General features: G+C 36.7%; 1 protein-coding gene across 3 annotated transcripts in view; it reads right to left on the bottom strand.

The window, feature by feature from the left end:
* The window catches only part of OSBPL6 (oxysterol binding protein like 6), a 45,906-nt gene that overhangs the window by 22,379 nt on the left and 6,671 nt on the right, over positions 1 to 16,856 (bottom strand). For 2 of the 3 annotated variants that reach the window (XM_041403314.1, XM_041403315.1), the window contains exons 2-8: positions 11,358 to 11,453; positions 8,275 to 8,397; positions 6,046 to 6,099; positions 5,250 to 5,363; positions 4,968 to 5,132; positions 4,317 to 4,449; positions 3,792 to 3,895 (exon numbers count right to left, since the gene is read on the bottom strand). In XM_041403314.1, the coding sequence (XP_041259248.1) occupies positions 3,792 to 3,895; positions 4,317 to 4,449; positions 4,968 to 5,132; positions 5,250 to 5,363; positions 6,046 to 6,099; positions 8,275 to 8,397; positions 11,358 to 11,453 (789 nt within the window). Of the gene's footprint in view, positions 1 to 2,852; positions 2,946 to 3,791; positions 3,896 to 4,316; positions 4,450 to 4,967; positions 5,133 to 5,249; positions 5,364 to 6,045; positions 6,100 to 8,274; positions 8,398 to 11,357; positions 11,454 to 16,856 lie in introns of all 3 variants that reach the window. The other variant, XM_041403316.1, reaches the window with a different exon arrangement.

The following is a 16,856-nucleotide window of genomic DNA, read 5'->3' as shown; positions in this document are numbered from 1 at the left end:
ATAATTTTAAAAACCCCACAAAAAAGCACGAAAAACCCCCAAGACAAAACCCACAACTCAGTTCTTGTACAAATGTATAATTTGTAAAATGAGTTAATACAGGTCAACTAACCTGTTTTTGCCATTTTCACAAGATTTTATATAGGCTTGTTTAAAAAAAAATTAACCTCCTTCATAAAAATAATCTTTCTTAAGAGAAGCAATTTATGTATTACTCTTGAGTAAAGGCTGGTTAATTCAGCTGTTAATTCTAAGCAACTTAACAATAGTAAACACCCAAACCTGCACAGACACGTGCTGTGCTCAGTTTTACTTCAGGGAGTAACCTCACCCAAGTTACAGGGATCAGCTGTGTGGGCAAAGTCAACTGCACACAAAACTGTCATATTTAAGTGGTAAATATTTATGTCTAGGAAACAAATCAAGCAGCTTTACTTACAAGAAAAAGTATGTTTTACATACATTATGCACCTAGCATTCATACTGCAATAACGTGTTAGCAGGAATCCAACAAAAGATATCTCATTAACAAAAGAATGTTTACAAGGACAATACAAAACCCAAATGGGAGAATTCCTTCCTTGCCTCATGTGCAGAGGATACTGAGGCAGCAGAAATCACACCCTTGTTCCCCATCATTCACGAAGCACACACCTTTATATAAAGCTCCCTAATTTTATGCTCCCCAGAAGGATGCCTACAACATTGTACTATCAGAACGTCTTTGATGTAGTTAAAAACTGCTCATTCTGAAAAAAATGGCTGCAAGTACTCCAAATGAAATTAACAGTGAAACTAGCTTAAAGTTAGTTTGTTAAAATTAGCATTATTCCCTAAAACTAGCAAGATGTATGGAGGTACGAGGAAAGTGATAGTATAACAGAAATCTTACTGGTACCAAATGTCAGCCATTTAATAGCAAATTATGTGTAAGCACTATGAAAACAATGTTCATTAATCAGACAAAATGATTCTCAGTATGGGTTGTACTGATAAACGGTTCAGAAAGACTTGAAGCAGTCTTGAAAAAATGAGCAATAAGGAAGATCAATGATGCAGAAGGAACAAAATGGGAATTAGTTTAAAGGGCTTGTAGGCATCAGAGGAAATTCACATTTTAGTGGCAACCTAAGCAAATTAGGAATAACACAATGAGTCAGTGAGGCCACCTTCCTACAGACCACAGCTCCAGCAGTCAGGAAATAGCACAGCCCTTGGAAGAATAAACTGAGTCTAGCAAACTATGCAAGATAATGGAGTAGCCATCAAGTATTATTTGTCTTCCATACAATTTAGAACAATTTCATTGTTTCTGTGTCACTGCAAATTAATTTACACATCAGACAACAATAACTTAATACTTTGCTATAACAAAATAAGCTTTGTATTTGCAGCATGAAGCTTGGTGGGAATTAATGCTGACCCAAGTTAGGCAGAATCCATTATCAATCCAGAAGTAACAGACCCATGTAGAGCAGTGCCATGGACACAAACTCTCTCAGGGGAATCTGCAACCCTATTTGAAACTTTCAGGAGCTGAGGCACACCCCAGCCAAACTACAAACAGCAGTTCGGTGTAAGCCCAGGCCAGCACTACTTCAGCAAAGTGTAGGTAACACAGGAACAGCTCATTATTCACTACGACCAACCATAAATCATAACACATTGACTGCTTTCATTACTTTTGTGGATAGGACTTCTCTGAGGTTACTGTGGCATGAAAGAAGAACATGCAACAGTGACTGATTCTTCACAGGCACGAAGTACTTGCATGCATTTTACAGATATTTTAATTTCCCTGTGTTATTCAGCACCAGAGAAAAACTGCGGTCCTTCAACTGCATGACACGACAGCAATGACAAAAATTCCTTTGTTAATAAACCTTTTTAATCCCAACAGATGCTTCATTGTTCTACCTATTGTGATTATCAAAGTATAATAGGTAAAAAGAAAAATAAACTACAAGAGCTGCAATGAGAAAGCTGATGCGACTATCACCTCTTCCTTAAGATTATTGATCTTAAATGAAAACTCCTTCATGTGCCTATTGGGGACATATTAAAAGCTTTTGAAGTTTGTACTAATTTCAAGATATTTGAATGGATTAGAAGTTGCTGACATTTATTTACTCATTTATTATTTATTTAGCAGACATCAACATCAGCAGGTGATTGTGGGCTCTCAAAGCCAGTTGAATAGTCTTCATTACCAGTTGCTTAATTATAAAAATGATCAGCTTTTGGATCAAACCTCAGAATACACAAGTGCTTCCGACAAAACACAAGGCAGCAATACATGCACATTATGCTTATTTTTGTGCTTTCAGTTCTAGGGAAGGATGGAGTAAATTCTTCCTTCACATAATTTATTTCTTGGATATTTTATTTATTCCCATATTAGCCTTTTCCATAACAGAAGGCTTGTGAAAATACTTATCACTAGTAATATTCCAAGTATAGGTCTTGACAAAGACTACTGGTGTGTTTAGTATTTCATTCTGCTTTTAACTTGATGTCACTTGTTCAATTGAAGGCGGTTGCCCTTCTTTGCAACTTTGATATGAAATAGCAGTATCCCCATATGGTGTGTATTGAGTTTGGAATACCTTAATTGACTAATATTCAGGTCCCCCTCCTTTCCCTAGATGGCAATGTTTTCATATGAGCGAAAATAAAATCAGTACTTTTCTCACTATCTTCTCTAGGTTTTGAACAACAAACTGAGATTTAATTTACTTCATCAGAAACATGAAAGACAGCACACTGTCTTCCTACTTTCAGCTAATATATCATTTCATGCTTAGAATTAAATCTTAAGTACAGTGAAAAGTAAAATATAGTGCATTCAGTACCTGAAGTTGAATTTTTGCATCTTTGCTGACACTTTTTGTTCTCCATCGTCTCGTGACCCGCTTGTCTTTCTTTGAAATATCTACACAGTTAGCCTACATTACACAAATAGTTAAAAGCAACAAAGTGCTATTAAGTTGACACAAGCAACACAGACAATACAGCAAGTTAGTAAAGAACTATAGCATTAGACAGGAACAAATTAGAAAGTAAGGAGAAGAAGGCTGCTGCTGGGGCCCAAAATTGGAGCAGTGATCAGCTGTAGCTATCCATACACTTCCACAAACATGTGGTACAGTTAGCTCCTTTAGCAAAACTACTGGTGCCCTTTCTCTTCATGGGAACATAATATTTAGGATTACGATCTTGAAATCCTCATGGATTTCTGTTGTGGTACTACTCAGACATTTGTACAGACAAGAAGATTCAGTGAAAATGGAAGAAAGTATTTAAGATTTAGGATATGCTGTTGCTGTCTGGAAAAAGGAAAACTCACCCTGAACTGGGAAACAGTCCAAAACTTGGGACCTTTGTATTATGCCCCCTTTTCTAGAGCATGCAACTTCATCTTTGAGGGTCTTTGGGTCTCCAATCCTTAAAAAACTTAAAATGTTATCTTAACACAACAAAAACTCCTTAAATATAACTTCAATTTATACAGGTGTTCTATTGCAAAAGCCCTCAGTTTTGTTTGGCAAATTACTTAATAATTTGATGTGTCCTATTTAACTCAAATACTGAATACATCTTAATTACTTGTTTACACAAGAAACAGAAACACTATTACACAAGATTAAAACAGACATATAAGATAAGCATTTAATCCAAGATTCACTATTACTTCAGAAAAACATTTGGAGTTAACAGACAACACCTCTATATTTCCCTTAACAGAAGAAACAAATATTTCAGTGTAATGATTTATGTTCAATCTTATTTACCTGCATGTCTGTGAAATTTGGTGCTGACTGAGTCCTCTGTAGTATTTCTAAATTTTGAAGAAGTTTACTGAGTTCCACAAGGTTAGACTGACAATGAGCAAGATCTAAGAGATATAAAATAAAAGTACTTTAGGTGCTTCAGTTTAGACTTTTTATTGCCATGGTGTCCATTGTTTGCACTCAATTGCATTATAAAAGTTAAGTGCCCAAACCCCTTGTAGTAAGGCATCCAAGTAAAGGTTTTATTTTGTTGGACACTTGTTATTTCTATAGGAGTCAGCAACAACTCTGGACCTCAAGAAGTGATCATATTTGAACAATGACATCCACCAAAATAGCACAGATTGTTATGGTACATTTTAAAAGCAACATCCCAAAATATATAGAGAGCAAAGTTCCCACCACGAGGTGAAAGTTTCCGATTACCTGAAAAGCTGTAACTTAACCACTTTACTCACAGGACTCTTTCTTATATCAACAAGATGTTTTGCTGGAAGAACACGGCTTGAAAAGATAAAGTCTAACCTTCTGCACATCTGTCCATCTCTTCAGAGTCCTGCAACCAGGCTGCTACTTTACTCTGACCAGTAGTGCAGGTGACAGGAAGGCTGTTACTGCAAGGTATAGGAGGCTGCCAGGGGAAGTTATTTTGTTGCACCTAAAGCATAATAAAATGCTTACATTTACTGTGGCTGTGTTGCCTTGTCAGTGTAATTACTATATTACTTCAGAATAGAAACCAAACTTTGCATTGCATTTTCAGTGAAATCTGTGATTTGTCTCCATAGCTCCCAAAGACACAGATTTTTCAGAACAGCATGTTGGAGAATCAAACCAGGAACCTCACAAGTGGACTCTGCTAGGTACCAGTTAGGAAAGCTGTTGTTTATGAGGAAGAACATAATCAGCAGGGAGACAGATTTATACCTGTTGACAAAGGCTAGTGCAAATTGTATGGATGGTGAATACTTTGCAAGATCTCTACAGCAGCCCATTCTAATGAAGCAAGGCTACATTAGACAGTATTTCAGCTGATTTCAGCTGCACACCCTCACAGCTTTTCTCTGGCCATCCGTTCCCACAGTGGAAGCTCCTGTCCTGTTGGCATGAGAAGAAAAGCCCACTGAAACTGCCCACAAGCAATCCATGAGTTTTCAACCAAAGAACACTGCACACCTTTCCATCTGACACATTGGCAGCTGGTGAAGACTCTGTAGTAGATGCTGCAGGGAATATGTGGAAGCTGGCATCCCTGGGAGATCTCACGATCTCATTCTGACGGTACAACCGGTGGTGCCGCAACTTGGAAACCCACGCATCAAATGAATCCTGTGATTTCACCTGCAGAAAAACTTACTATCAAGAAAGCATCCAAGATACTACTTTTCTGCACAATCTTTTACAGTTTTATTTGTTTCTACTGAGGATGAAGAAACACTGTGTAGTTTTACTTTTTACCTTCAGGTGATAGATATGTTCTTCTGTGTCAAGATCTATCCTACGAGCCTTTTTTTTTATAGACATGACTGATAAACCAACATCAATGCTCCCATGGACCTTTCCTTTCTGTATCTAAAATAAAAACATCAGAGCAAAAATTTAGAAGTATGGTGCACTTCTTCTATATACTTAACAGAAAAATATCTAGTACTGAAATGGTTTCCCATTGTATAATATTTTAGCATAAAGCCATATTAAAAAATAAAGCTGCACTCAGACTAAACCATTTAACCACTTATTATTTTTGTAGTCAGAGAACAGTATCTCACAAGAAATGCTGGTACAAAGCCAACTCCAAAGTTTGGGTGTGTTAAGTTGTTCACACCAGTGCACAGGTACAGGTAAGTGAGAAGCAGAGAAAATTACACAGTACTAAATTAGACAGTACTTGATACCTTACTGCTACGACTTGGTAGTTATTGGTGTCAAATATAAATAATTGGTATTAATTCTTTGTCGTATCCACATGTCTCAGAATAATCAGCTCTGGCTGACATAAAAATTAGAAACAAAAAATACATGGTCAGGTTCATCTCGCAAGCAGCTTTGTTCAAGAAACTACCTTTAGTAATTTAACTTATATTTCCATAGAAGTAAAAAAGGTAAAATTTTTGGAAGACATAAGCAAAATCTTACATTATTTATCTTTAAATCCATCAACAACTTTCATGCGTGTACTTTCATAAATATGCCTAGAGTGAGCATGAGCAGGCAAAACTTCATTAGAAATTTTAAAGTCTTCAGCTCTACTTACATCAATTGGTGACTTTGAATATTTCAACATTCCATTATCCAGGACAAAAAACCTCTGAAATAATAAGAAAAAAATCCAACAACATTCTTTCTTAATGAGTAGATGCAATTTAAACTTTATACAACAATTCATCTGGAGAAGGATCACCCTGTAACAATTAAGGAATGTTTGGGGTTTGGAAGGAGAGGATAAATACAATATTAAATAATTTTCTCTTTTTTCAACATTATGTTCTAGGTTTATCTTAAGGAACTTTGATAATGAAGGGTAATTTTTTTCAGTTTTCCAGGCAATGTAATAAACTTTCTAAGAAAGAGACTGTAGGACAAGAGAATTATACCTGTTTCTTCATTTTCTTCCTGTTTTCTTCCCACAAAAGCTGGTCACATTTCAAATTAGCAACCTACATTCCCTATCCAGAAACTGAGAGTTTTTCTTAGTGCAAGATCTACATCTCGAAAGGAAACCCATATGAGAGACCCTGGTCTACCATGCAAAACTTGGTGGCAGACCTGTACTCACTGAAGTACAGATGAGATGGTAACTTGTGCTGAAGACACCTTGCCTAGTGTTAATCCAGGTATTAGTACCAGAACAAATATTGCAGTGTTCCCAGCAACATGGCCAGGTCATGGGAGGGCTGATGTTTCAGGCGTTGGTGACACAGGGTGAGCCACTGCACCTTTGCCGACATGGTTACCGGGACCGGCCTAACCTGATGATGCCTGTGCTATTGCACCTTTATTGTTCTGAGCAGAATCCCCTATTCAAGCTGTCCTTCTCCCTCAAATAAAGCTGCCCTAGCTTGTCTGTACCAGATCACTCAAGCTGCTTAGCAGTCAAGTTAATGCAGACTTTGGCACACAGCATAGAGCCTAACAGGAAACTGGACTTGAAATGACATTTGCTAACTCGTGTTGATCGTCACTAACTTAAAAAACATGCAAAGTAATAGCAAATAGCTCATATTTTTAGAGTGTAACCTGAAGCATTAATCTATGTTAAAATCCCAGAACACAGCTTGATTCTCAAAGCTGTCATGACATGGCAAGGAAGGGCAATGGTTTCCTTAGGTAAACCTGCTAAATTAACACTACGAGCAGGGTCAGTAGTTAGACAGCAGAAAATCCCCCTCAAAGATGGTTCTAGAAATTCTGCCAGTCACACAACAGATGTACCAATATCTCACACAGGGCAGGAAAACAGTGCTTTTCTCTACCCCAGCTGAAACCAGTACATTTGGAGATATAACTTCTTGAATAAGATGTCAAAACAACAGGAACATCTTGGGGTTCTTTTCCGTAGGTACGGTCACTAACAACCTTCACAAGAACATGATGTTCATGTCATATTGCTCTGTTTCTCTAAGCTGCATACGCAAAAGAAAATTACCTTTCATCATCATTTAATTCCAACACACACTGCACTTCAGAGGATGTTAAGTTCACCAAGCTGTGCACATTATACCTGGTATGCTACCAAAGCACATTCAGGACTGTCAGAATATGGCATGCAATGTTCAATAGATGCTGTATATGGCTTTGCTAGCAGAACACTAACACAGGACATGCTGCAATTATTGTCTCTTAAGTTCCTCACTGACTCTCAGCACAAAGTATTGTTATGGAAACTCCAAGATACCCAGGCCAGCATTGCAAAAGAAAAAACTTATTAACACTCCCAAAGTTTCAGAACCTAAGTTCAGCACAGTTCCAAACGTGAAATGTAAGGCAGCGTAGAGGGGGATGCTAAAATGCCAATTTCTTAATGACATTAAAAATTATCTACACAGGTAACTCTCAAAATTCATCTAGTGATTACCTTTAAAGAACTGTGAAGCTGGACTTCTCTTACTCTCCTATAAATTAGTTCCTTACCAAAACAGACACTTTGCCAAATAACAACACATTAATATAATGTATTCTAAAAGTGTGGGAGCAGTGGTTTATTCCATAAATTCTTATATACCACATTAATTGATTTTTTGGAGGGTCAGATCAATTTTATTCACAAATTCCCTCTCGATTTTGAATACAACCTTGGGCAGCAGGGACTGTGATTTGAGATCCATGAAATGTGTCTGCAAATTAATTCCATACACAGGTGGAAGAAAAAGTCATACACCAAAATTGTGGGTATTTATTTGACATCCTAATTTTGTCTAGACAAAAAAAATCCCAGCTCATAAAATAAGGCAATAATGTTCTGACTGGTTTATGAGACATTTACCTTGTGCCAACCTTTTAATGGCCATTTTCTCTTCTTCAGCATGAAACCTTCATGTTTGTCTGGCTTCTGGACATTGGTCTGCCCTATTTTCAGACCCTCTATGATTTCCCAGCTGTCAGGTTCCTGATGAAAAAGCATGAAGACACATTGATTCATTTTGCACACAAGTGGCAAAAAAATTGCACTTAAGAGTGGCAAAAATTCTTCAATGCAAGACAAAGAGAAGGAGGCAGTCTTTTAAATCAAACTGTTTAGGTACCAAACTGCATGGTCACTATATTATGTCTATCTGTATCTCATTTAAAACTACTAAATACAAACCATTTTCAGATGTCTAACCCTTACCAGGTTGCATCTTACCAGATGCATAGTAAGACTGCCCTTTGTGATATTTCTTAATTATAAAGAAATTTAAATTTTCTGATCTTTAAAGTACAAGCTACATTGGTTCTGGATGCCCCAGTTTTTCCTCCAAATCAGAAAAACTAGCAGATGATGTTGCTTTATTGTTGATTTTGAGTGCAGCTAGTGATAATCTTCAAAGGCATTTTATGACAGAGTTTCACTTGGTAATTGAGCCTTCAGAAATCTGCAAAAAGATTTTTTTCCTGCATTCTCTTTCACCGTATTATGAGAGATTTATAGGAAAGCTAACTAATTTTCTCTCTAGAGAAAAACAGAGGAACAGCATCATTTGAGATACAACTAGTTGTATGCCTTTCATGGAGCCAATTAAAGTATATTTCTGGTACATACCACTTGTTTTGCATGGTGACTGGCGCAGCTCAAGCCAGATTTACAATGTAACACAGTGAACAGGAAAAGAACAATATTTTGAAAAGAAAAAGATAGAGTCATTTTTTCTCTTAGAGTGTATTTCTACCCTCTCGCTACTACTGTGCTTAAAAAAATTCTGCACCAATTTAAAAATCTCTTACTGCCAGTTTCCTCAGACTGTGTTTCACTAATTATACCTTAGAAAGCTGTAAACTTGCATTTTCTCAGTTGATCTGTCATAACTCCTAGCAATGTTATGAAAAGTTAACAAGAGAGGAAGGAGGTCATATAGCATCAAACATTTAAAGGGAAAAAAATTGTCTCCACATTTCCAACAAACTGTTCAGAGCCAAGTGCTGTCAGTCTTTCACAACACCTCCAAATAAATTACACCACCCTGATAACATCAACATTACTGTTTTCATTATTATGAAAATATAGTTGCAAAAGTAACAGCAAATTTCAAAACTACAATTTTGAATAAGGTCTTGGTATTTTGAGAAGGGTGAAAAGCTCTATCCCAAATAATAAATACTGCTGTAAATTTTAATAGAAATCTCTGTTCAGCTTAGTTTCCCCTGCATGAACAAATTATCTCATTGTCTGTAAATTCCCAATTCAAAATGCAGCTTTGTTTTACTTCCTCATGTTTTGCTTCAACGTACTATTTCCATTTTATAGAGGAAAGCACATATGTATTCTTTTTTCCCTACATGGAAGTATTTGGCACTCGAGGGGGACAAATTAAACTCTAAGTTATACACTAGCAGAGAGTCTCTGCATCTCTGCCAACTGATTCTTCACCATATTGATTTCTCCTTTAGATGATCAGCTGTAGGCATAAGTCTTTTATCTACTAGATAACATCACTATTGATTAATTCTCAACTAGAAACCACACAATCTCATATAGCTATTCATTTAAACAAAAGACCAGATACAGAGGGATAAAATGAGCAATTATTCAGTGCAGTGAAGATACTTGTCTCCTGCTGCATCAGTGCTACAGGCTGTTCTTAAAACCCTCCTAACAATCCTAACTGTGCCTCATCCCACAGTTTTGGTGTGTTGAGATATGCCCAATACCAAGGCCATTATGAAGGAGAGATGAAAATGGGGAAAAAACAGAGTGAAAGTGATAGCCTTGAAGAGTCCTTGTCCAAGGCCAGTCCCCAAGCAGAGCAGCAGTATTTTAGGACTTTGGTGATTCCATAAGTATTCCATGAGAAACAGCCCCGTGCAAAGCAGCACAACTGGGAGAACACAATCACAGCTTTCAGTGCCTGGCTCTGCACATGCCCCTTGTTTGGGGATTAAGGGAGCCACTACCAGCTGCTTTCTCAAGTTTTGACGGCAAAATATTCATTTTCCAAATAAAAACAAATAAACCAATTCATTTTCCCTGGATGAACAGAATACTTCCTTTTGAAATTGTTTTACCAGGTCTGTTTCAAAACTAACAGATATTTAGTTTCAGATTTTTATTTTTCACCAAATATTCCATCACAGCACCCTCACCTTTTCAGAAACAATCTTGCTTTTGCATCTGAAGTACCGTAAAATGAGGCTTTCTTTATGTGGAAATAGACTTGTTTGGAATCACTTATTCCAAAACTGAGCAATTTACCCAAAAAGTTGACTTCAAAACAACGCAAACAAGGCGTCACTTTTTATGAGGGTGATGTCACCCCTGCAGTTGCATCCTTTACTCTGCCTCAGGAAAGAAAATCTCAGCAAGAGCTTTTAAATTTCAAACTACACACAAGGGATGTTATTAGGACATAATTTAAAACTAATATTTATTGCAGTAATTTTAGATTTGGATATGATTTCCTCTACCTTAATAAGAGGATTGAACTGGAAAACTTCTCAGAGTCATAAAATCATATAATATCCTGAGTTGGAGGGGTCCCACAAGGATCACCAAAGTCCCTTCTAGCCCCATTTTCTGAGAAAGTAAAATTTGTTCCTGAGGCCATCCATGTGAAAAAAAACAAACAAAAAAAAAAAAAAACCAAAAAAAAAAAAAAACAAAAAAAAAAAAAAAAAAAAAAAAAAAAAACAAAAACAAAACAAAAAAACCACCAAAACCAATCCTTTAATTTTTTAATGTAACATCTACTGAAGGTTACTGCCTCTTCTTACACCTCAGTTATAGAACAATAAACTCCAGGGCAGACTCACAATATACTCAATGGTAGAATCATACAAAACAGTGAACACAAAACACCAGAAGTATTAGTCAAACTACTTTGTAACTCCACAGGGAAACTCACTGCCCAGACTCCATCCCAGGTGTTTCCTTACCTTGGATAGAGAGAGATGATCACTTTCAAGGAACTGCTTGCTTAAAGAAGGGTCTGTGCTTCCTGAAGAAGCCTTTCGCTCCAAAATATGAACACTCTAAAAAAAATAATTAAAGACAACAACATGGCTCAAAACATCCAAAACACCACCCATCCATGACTTACATGCACATACAGTTTGCCTGCAGAGGCAATACACTTTTCTTTCTTTATTACTGGGTTTTTAATTAATTACTCTGTTTAACCTAGAAATGATGGTGAACTAAAAAAAGCCAGGAAAGATGAGTAATGCAGTTCTTACCTCTATAGAGATTCAAAGTGCTCCTAACCAGACCTATCATGTTTTCTGTTAATATACAAGACACTGAGTGCACATACTCTGCAGTCAGCACTGCCCTACATTCACTTCACATAAGATATTACTGCCTCTAAAATATTCATTATCACACCTTTGCATTTTGTTATTGGCTTCCCAGCTGAGAGAAAGTAGCACACTACACAAATGCTTTTAAATAGATTACAGGTATTAACAAGATCAGTTACTGTGTCTCAGCTGATGGCCTTGCTGGTGAACATTCATGGAACACGCGGATCTTAAACCATTGCAGCTGTTTTTACACATGACAATCCTATAAAATTTTATATCTTCAAAGCATTGTAATAAAATTTAAATACACAATGTCACAACTAGTCCTGAAAAGATTGCTATTCTTAAAACACATCTAAACACATCTCTACATTTTCCAGAAAATGGAAGCTTAGCTTTCCATTTTCCAAAAACTCCTACTTTATAAAAGAAAAAGAATTTGTGGTAAAAGAGAAAATTACCACAATCCACAGGCATGGATCTTCATTTCATTCTCTGGTGAAATTTTGCTACATGTCACCCTACCACACAGTAAGAATTCTACCGCAACATGTCATTAGTATCTCTTTGGCATAAAATAAAACTACTTCATTTCCAGGACATACAGCACAATGACAAACTCGTAATCGCTATTACCCTCTGAGAAGCATATGTTTTTCTCAGCTGAAAATGCCAATTAAGTTTTGTTCACAATTAAGCTTCTTTACATTGACTGAATAGATTACCCAGGTACCAGCAGCAGCAGCAGAAACAATCAGGAAATATAAAAGTACATACAAATGGCAGTGTAAATATTATTGTTTATATAAATTATTAAGTACATAAAGGACCATAACCAAACAGCTATTCATTTAAATGTATGTATATAACACAGACCCAATCTTGCTGCAGAGCAACACACAGACCTTCATTGTTCTCTTTCAAGTTGCAACTGTGAATGAAAATAGGAAAACATGGGGAGTGTCTCTGTTTTCACTGGAGATTAATAAGCATCCCTACCACCATGCTACAATAATCAGCATTTATTTTCTGTTATTTAAATTAAATTTTACAGTGAAGAATGTGGAAAAGCAGCAGTATTATGTTACTCCAGGGCTAACCAGCAAAAAGCTTTATCCTTTATGCTTTAAAAACTTCTGTTTTATCAAAGGAAGTCCTACCTACTTATTTAGTCCAGACTATTTTACCAGTCGGATGACCAAAAAAAAGGTGTATATATGTAGCACAAGTGTCTATGTTACATATCAAATAATTTAATAAACTAATTTGGGCTGAGAATCACAAAATTCCTAATGATAATGATAAACTTTCTCACCAAATAAAGGAAATGCTACTTATGTACACAGTATGACATTTCGACAATATACAAAAGAACCTAAATCTGTTCCTCCAAAGAAGATTAAAATGTCTCTTGATTAGCATAATCAGGATGATTCCCAACATTCTTGCCAGTTTTGTCTGGCAGGCAGGAATCCCTCCATCCTGGGATGGAGCAATGCCCAACACAGATGTTCTGAAGGTCTCATGTTCTCAGCTGGTGCAGTTTGTTGTTACATAACTGCAATTTCGTTTTGTACAACATTTAGAGAGGAGTAGCCCAGCAGCCCTTAGCTTGCCAGATTTCCAGTGACATTTTAAATTACATGATTTTAAGCCAGGAAGGTTATGTGCCTTTCTTTTTTTTTTTTTTTTAATTAGCCTTCAGTCATTACAGTTCCACTTCAGTTGAGAAATACATTATTAGCCAGCAGCACTTTAATGAATGCTGACTTATTCAACTATTTGTTTGAAAATTAGAAAATGAACACCTTTTAAGTAAAACTGCCTTCTTTACATTCCTTACTTCCAGGAGTGTTGGTTTGTTGTCTATAGATGTTTGCTTTTCAATTCTCTTTACTCATGACCACAATTACACTGATGCAAGATAATTTCTTTAGATTTGTGACATGTCTCTAGCATAATACTAAGACACCTTGCTTGGTGCAAAGTGTTTTCCATTAACACATGCTATTTTTCTGCAAAATTATAGCTAGAAATCACACAATTGCTTGACATTTTGAAAACCAGCTAATTTTACAATGCAAGAGTTTAGTTATTTAGAATCAAAGAAACAAAAATTATTTAAATCTTGACATTATTGTCAAGGGGTTTTTTCGTATTTTAACATGAAAAACAGAGTTGGGAAAAAAAAACAGTACAAAAAAAGCTGATAAGAAGGAATAAAAAGAGGCAGGTCAACACTGTTTCTGGGGTTTATTTATAATCAAACCAAAAAATGAATAATAATCCATTAAACTAGGCACATCAAACAACATGGTACTCTTATTCCTCTCCTAAAAATACAGACAGGCAAAATCAATGTCAGCATTTCTGCATTCCAGATTCCCCTCAGATTTCAGGATCACCACACTGTAGCTGGTTTCTCTGGGAGGAAAACACCAGCACTAGCATATTCTGTGTGCTCTTGAAAACCAATTCAACATAATTACAAGTTTAACTCAAATTACTATGTAATTCCATTGCGAAATCTTCATCCTAACTACAATCCTTCATCTTTATGACTATCCACACATACATTACATAGGTGGCACACAGTTGCCTCAAAATACCCCTAGCAAGCCAACACATGGGGAACACAAATGCTTGTTCCACCCTGCATTTTTTTTTCTTATGTCCCCAAAGGAGGGGGAAGGAAATTGATGGAGAAAATAAAACAGCACTACAATGTTGCATCATATTCTCATCTTCTCTGGAAGACAAGTATGGAAAACGTATTTTACAATACCCTTCCACGTATCTTGCCAACTTCTTTTCTCACTTTGGGCTTTAATGACTCATACAGCTCATCATCCTGGTTTTGGCTGGGACAGAGTTCATTTTCTTCCAAGTAGCTGGTATAGTGCTGCATTTTGGATTCGGTATGAGAACACCATTGAAGGCACAGTGATGTTTGCCTGTTGCTGAGTAGGTCTTACCCTAAATCAAGGACTTCCCAGTGTCCCACACTCTGCCAATGAGGAGGTGCACAAGGAGCTGGCAGGGGCATGGCCAGGACAGGTGACCTGGAGTGGTCCAAGGGACATTCCATAGCACAGAATGTCAAGGACAATGTAAAACTGGGGGAGTTGGATGTGAGAGGGCAATCACTGCTGGGGAAAGGGCTGGGCTTGAGCCTGCAGGTGGTGAGCCATTGTACTGGGCATCACACGCCTTTCTTGGGTTTTATTTCTTTCTCTCTTTCGTGTTCTTTCTTTCCATTACAATCATTATTATATTTTATTTCAATTATTAAACTCTTATTTCAGCTCTCAGGTTTCCCCTTTTCTTTCTTCTGGTTCTCCTCCCCATTCCACCAGTAGGGTTGGTCGCCATCAGACCACAGGGTGAAGGCCCTAACTTTACTGAATCTGACTTCCCAAAACAAAAGACAATGAACCGTTTTCACAGGAAAGGCAAGGAAACAAAACCGATTTTGGGTAAGTAGAGACAGAAAATCCAGTGAATGACAAGTCTGACACTCATGCCTCTCCCTTCTGCTTCACTGCTTATTTACTTAACGAAATTAATTATATTTAATGCAAAGACGTCTCTATAATTTATTAATTTCCAAGAAAAATACAAACTGGTGAGGATTTCATCACTCACGTTGGACACAGACTCTCTGTAGTTCAGAAATCTGCACAACATGTGGTTAACAGTTAATTAATGAAAAAGATCTGGTTGATCATTTTGCTTGTTCACAGCATTCTAGCAGTCTCCAACACCCATAACCAGTAGGTATACACTGTCCCACAACAGCCATTCAAAATAGAGCTTTTCTGTCTGGGTTTTTGTCCTGTTTTTTTTCAAACCAAAGTACTAACTGGTGCATCTTTTATTATTTGCTAATCACTGGAATTGTTTTTGCAACCTAACAAACTGTACTCTTACTTGAATTCCATTTAGTATCAAGTGCAATGTTTAATCACTTTCAATTAAAACCACACTATTTTCTGGTCATCTGAAACACAGCAGAAGTAGTAAGGTAGACACAGATTTGACTGCGTACATGCCAATTTTAACTACCTTCTAAACAAGCTGTGATACATGCTGAGTTAATTTGCAATATTATTTGCAAAGGGAATAGCTTTGAAACTTGCTTTTCTCTTAGGTTGCTTCTTAGCCAGCTCTGGCTTTCCTCCTGTAAATGTTGGAAGAAAGACAGATTCTTCAATATAATTGTGAGAAAAGAGTGAGTGCAAAGCAAAACAATCTCATCAATATATATCTCCTTTCTATCTTCTAGCACAGTTTTTAAATTTCTTTAAAGCAGTCATGGTCCTATTCTTATCCTCAGTCTCTTCTATTGGCACCGCTCCATAGCTGTTTTCAGCAATCTCAGCATCAACTAACTGACAAAGGAACTTAGCAATACTTTGTGAATAGCACACACAGTTAACATTGTTTTTTTCTTCTTGTAAGACATGTTCATCTTGTACAGAAATGTACTCAAGAGCAACATTTTCTCTTTATAACCTTTTCCTGAAAGACAATTATATATAAGATGCAGCTCTGTAGCATATGAATAATATCCAGGTATGTATGCATACTTCTTTCCTGGGATATGCAAAGTAAACCCTTCTTGTGCAACAGAAATGTCAAGGATTTGTTAGTCAGGAGCTCTCTGTCATCCCTTTCCAGCTTTGGATTGTACTTCATGTCAATGCTTTTAGGCTCTAGCAGCAAGGAAGCCTTTGCTTTTCAAGGTACTTTTTGACAAATCCTGAAGACAAATAAGCCTTGCTCTCATGAAGAGCTTCTTGGAGGGAATCATTAGCACAACTGGATAAAGCAGGAAATAGCTATCTACCATTGTACCAGCAACCTTTCTTTTGCCAGAATGATTGTTTGGAACAACTGCCAAGTCACAGCCTTTAATGACAATCTTCTCCCTTTGCACTTACCTTAAGATAGCACAAACAGATAAATTTACAGTGTCTGACAGAGAGAATTCAAATTTTAGCTAATGATACAAAGCTTTTATTATGATTATTGAATGATCACAATTAAAAGGCTTGATATTTTGTTAAATAGCCTTAGGCTATTAGTTCATTTTAATGATGCTGATAGGGTTTAAAAGAAAAAAAGGAGGAA

This window comes from Onychostruthus taczanowskii, unplaced genomic scaffold, assembly GCF_017590055.1.
Source record: "Onychostruthus taczanowskii isolate IOZ18803 unplaced genomic scaffold, ASM1759005v1 scaffold20, whole genome shotgun sequence".
Classification (NCBI taxonomy): domain Eukaryota; kingdom Metazoa; phylum Chordata; class Aves; order Passeriformes; family Passeridae; genus Onychostruthus; species Onychostruthus taczanowskii.
The sequence above is the reverse complement of the archived record's forward strand: the minus strand, read 5'-3'. Positions and strand labels throughout refer to the sequence as shown.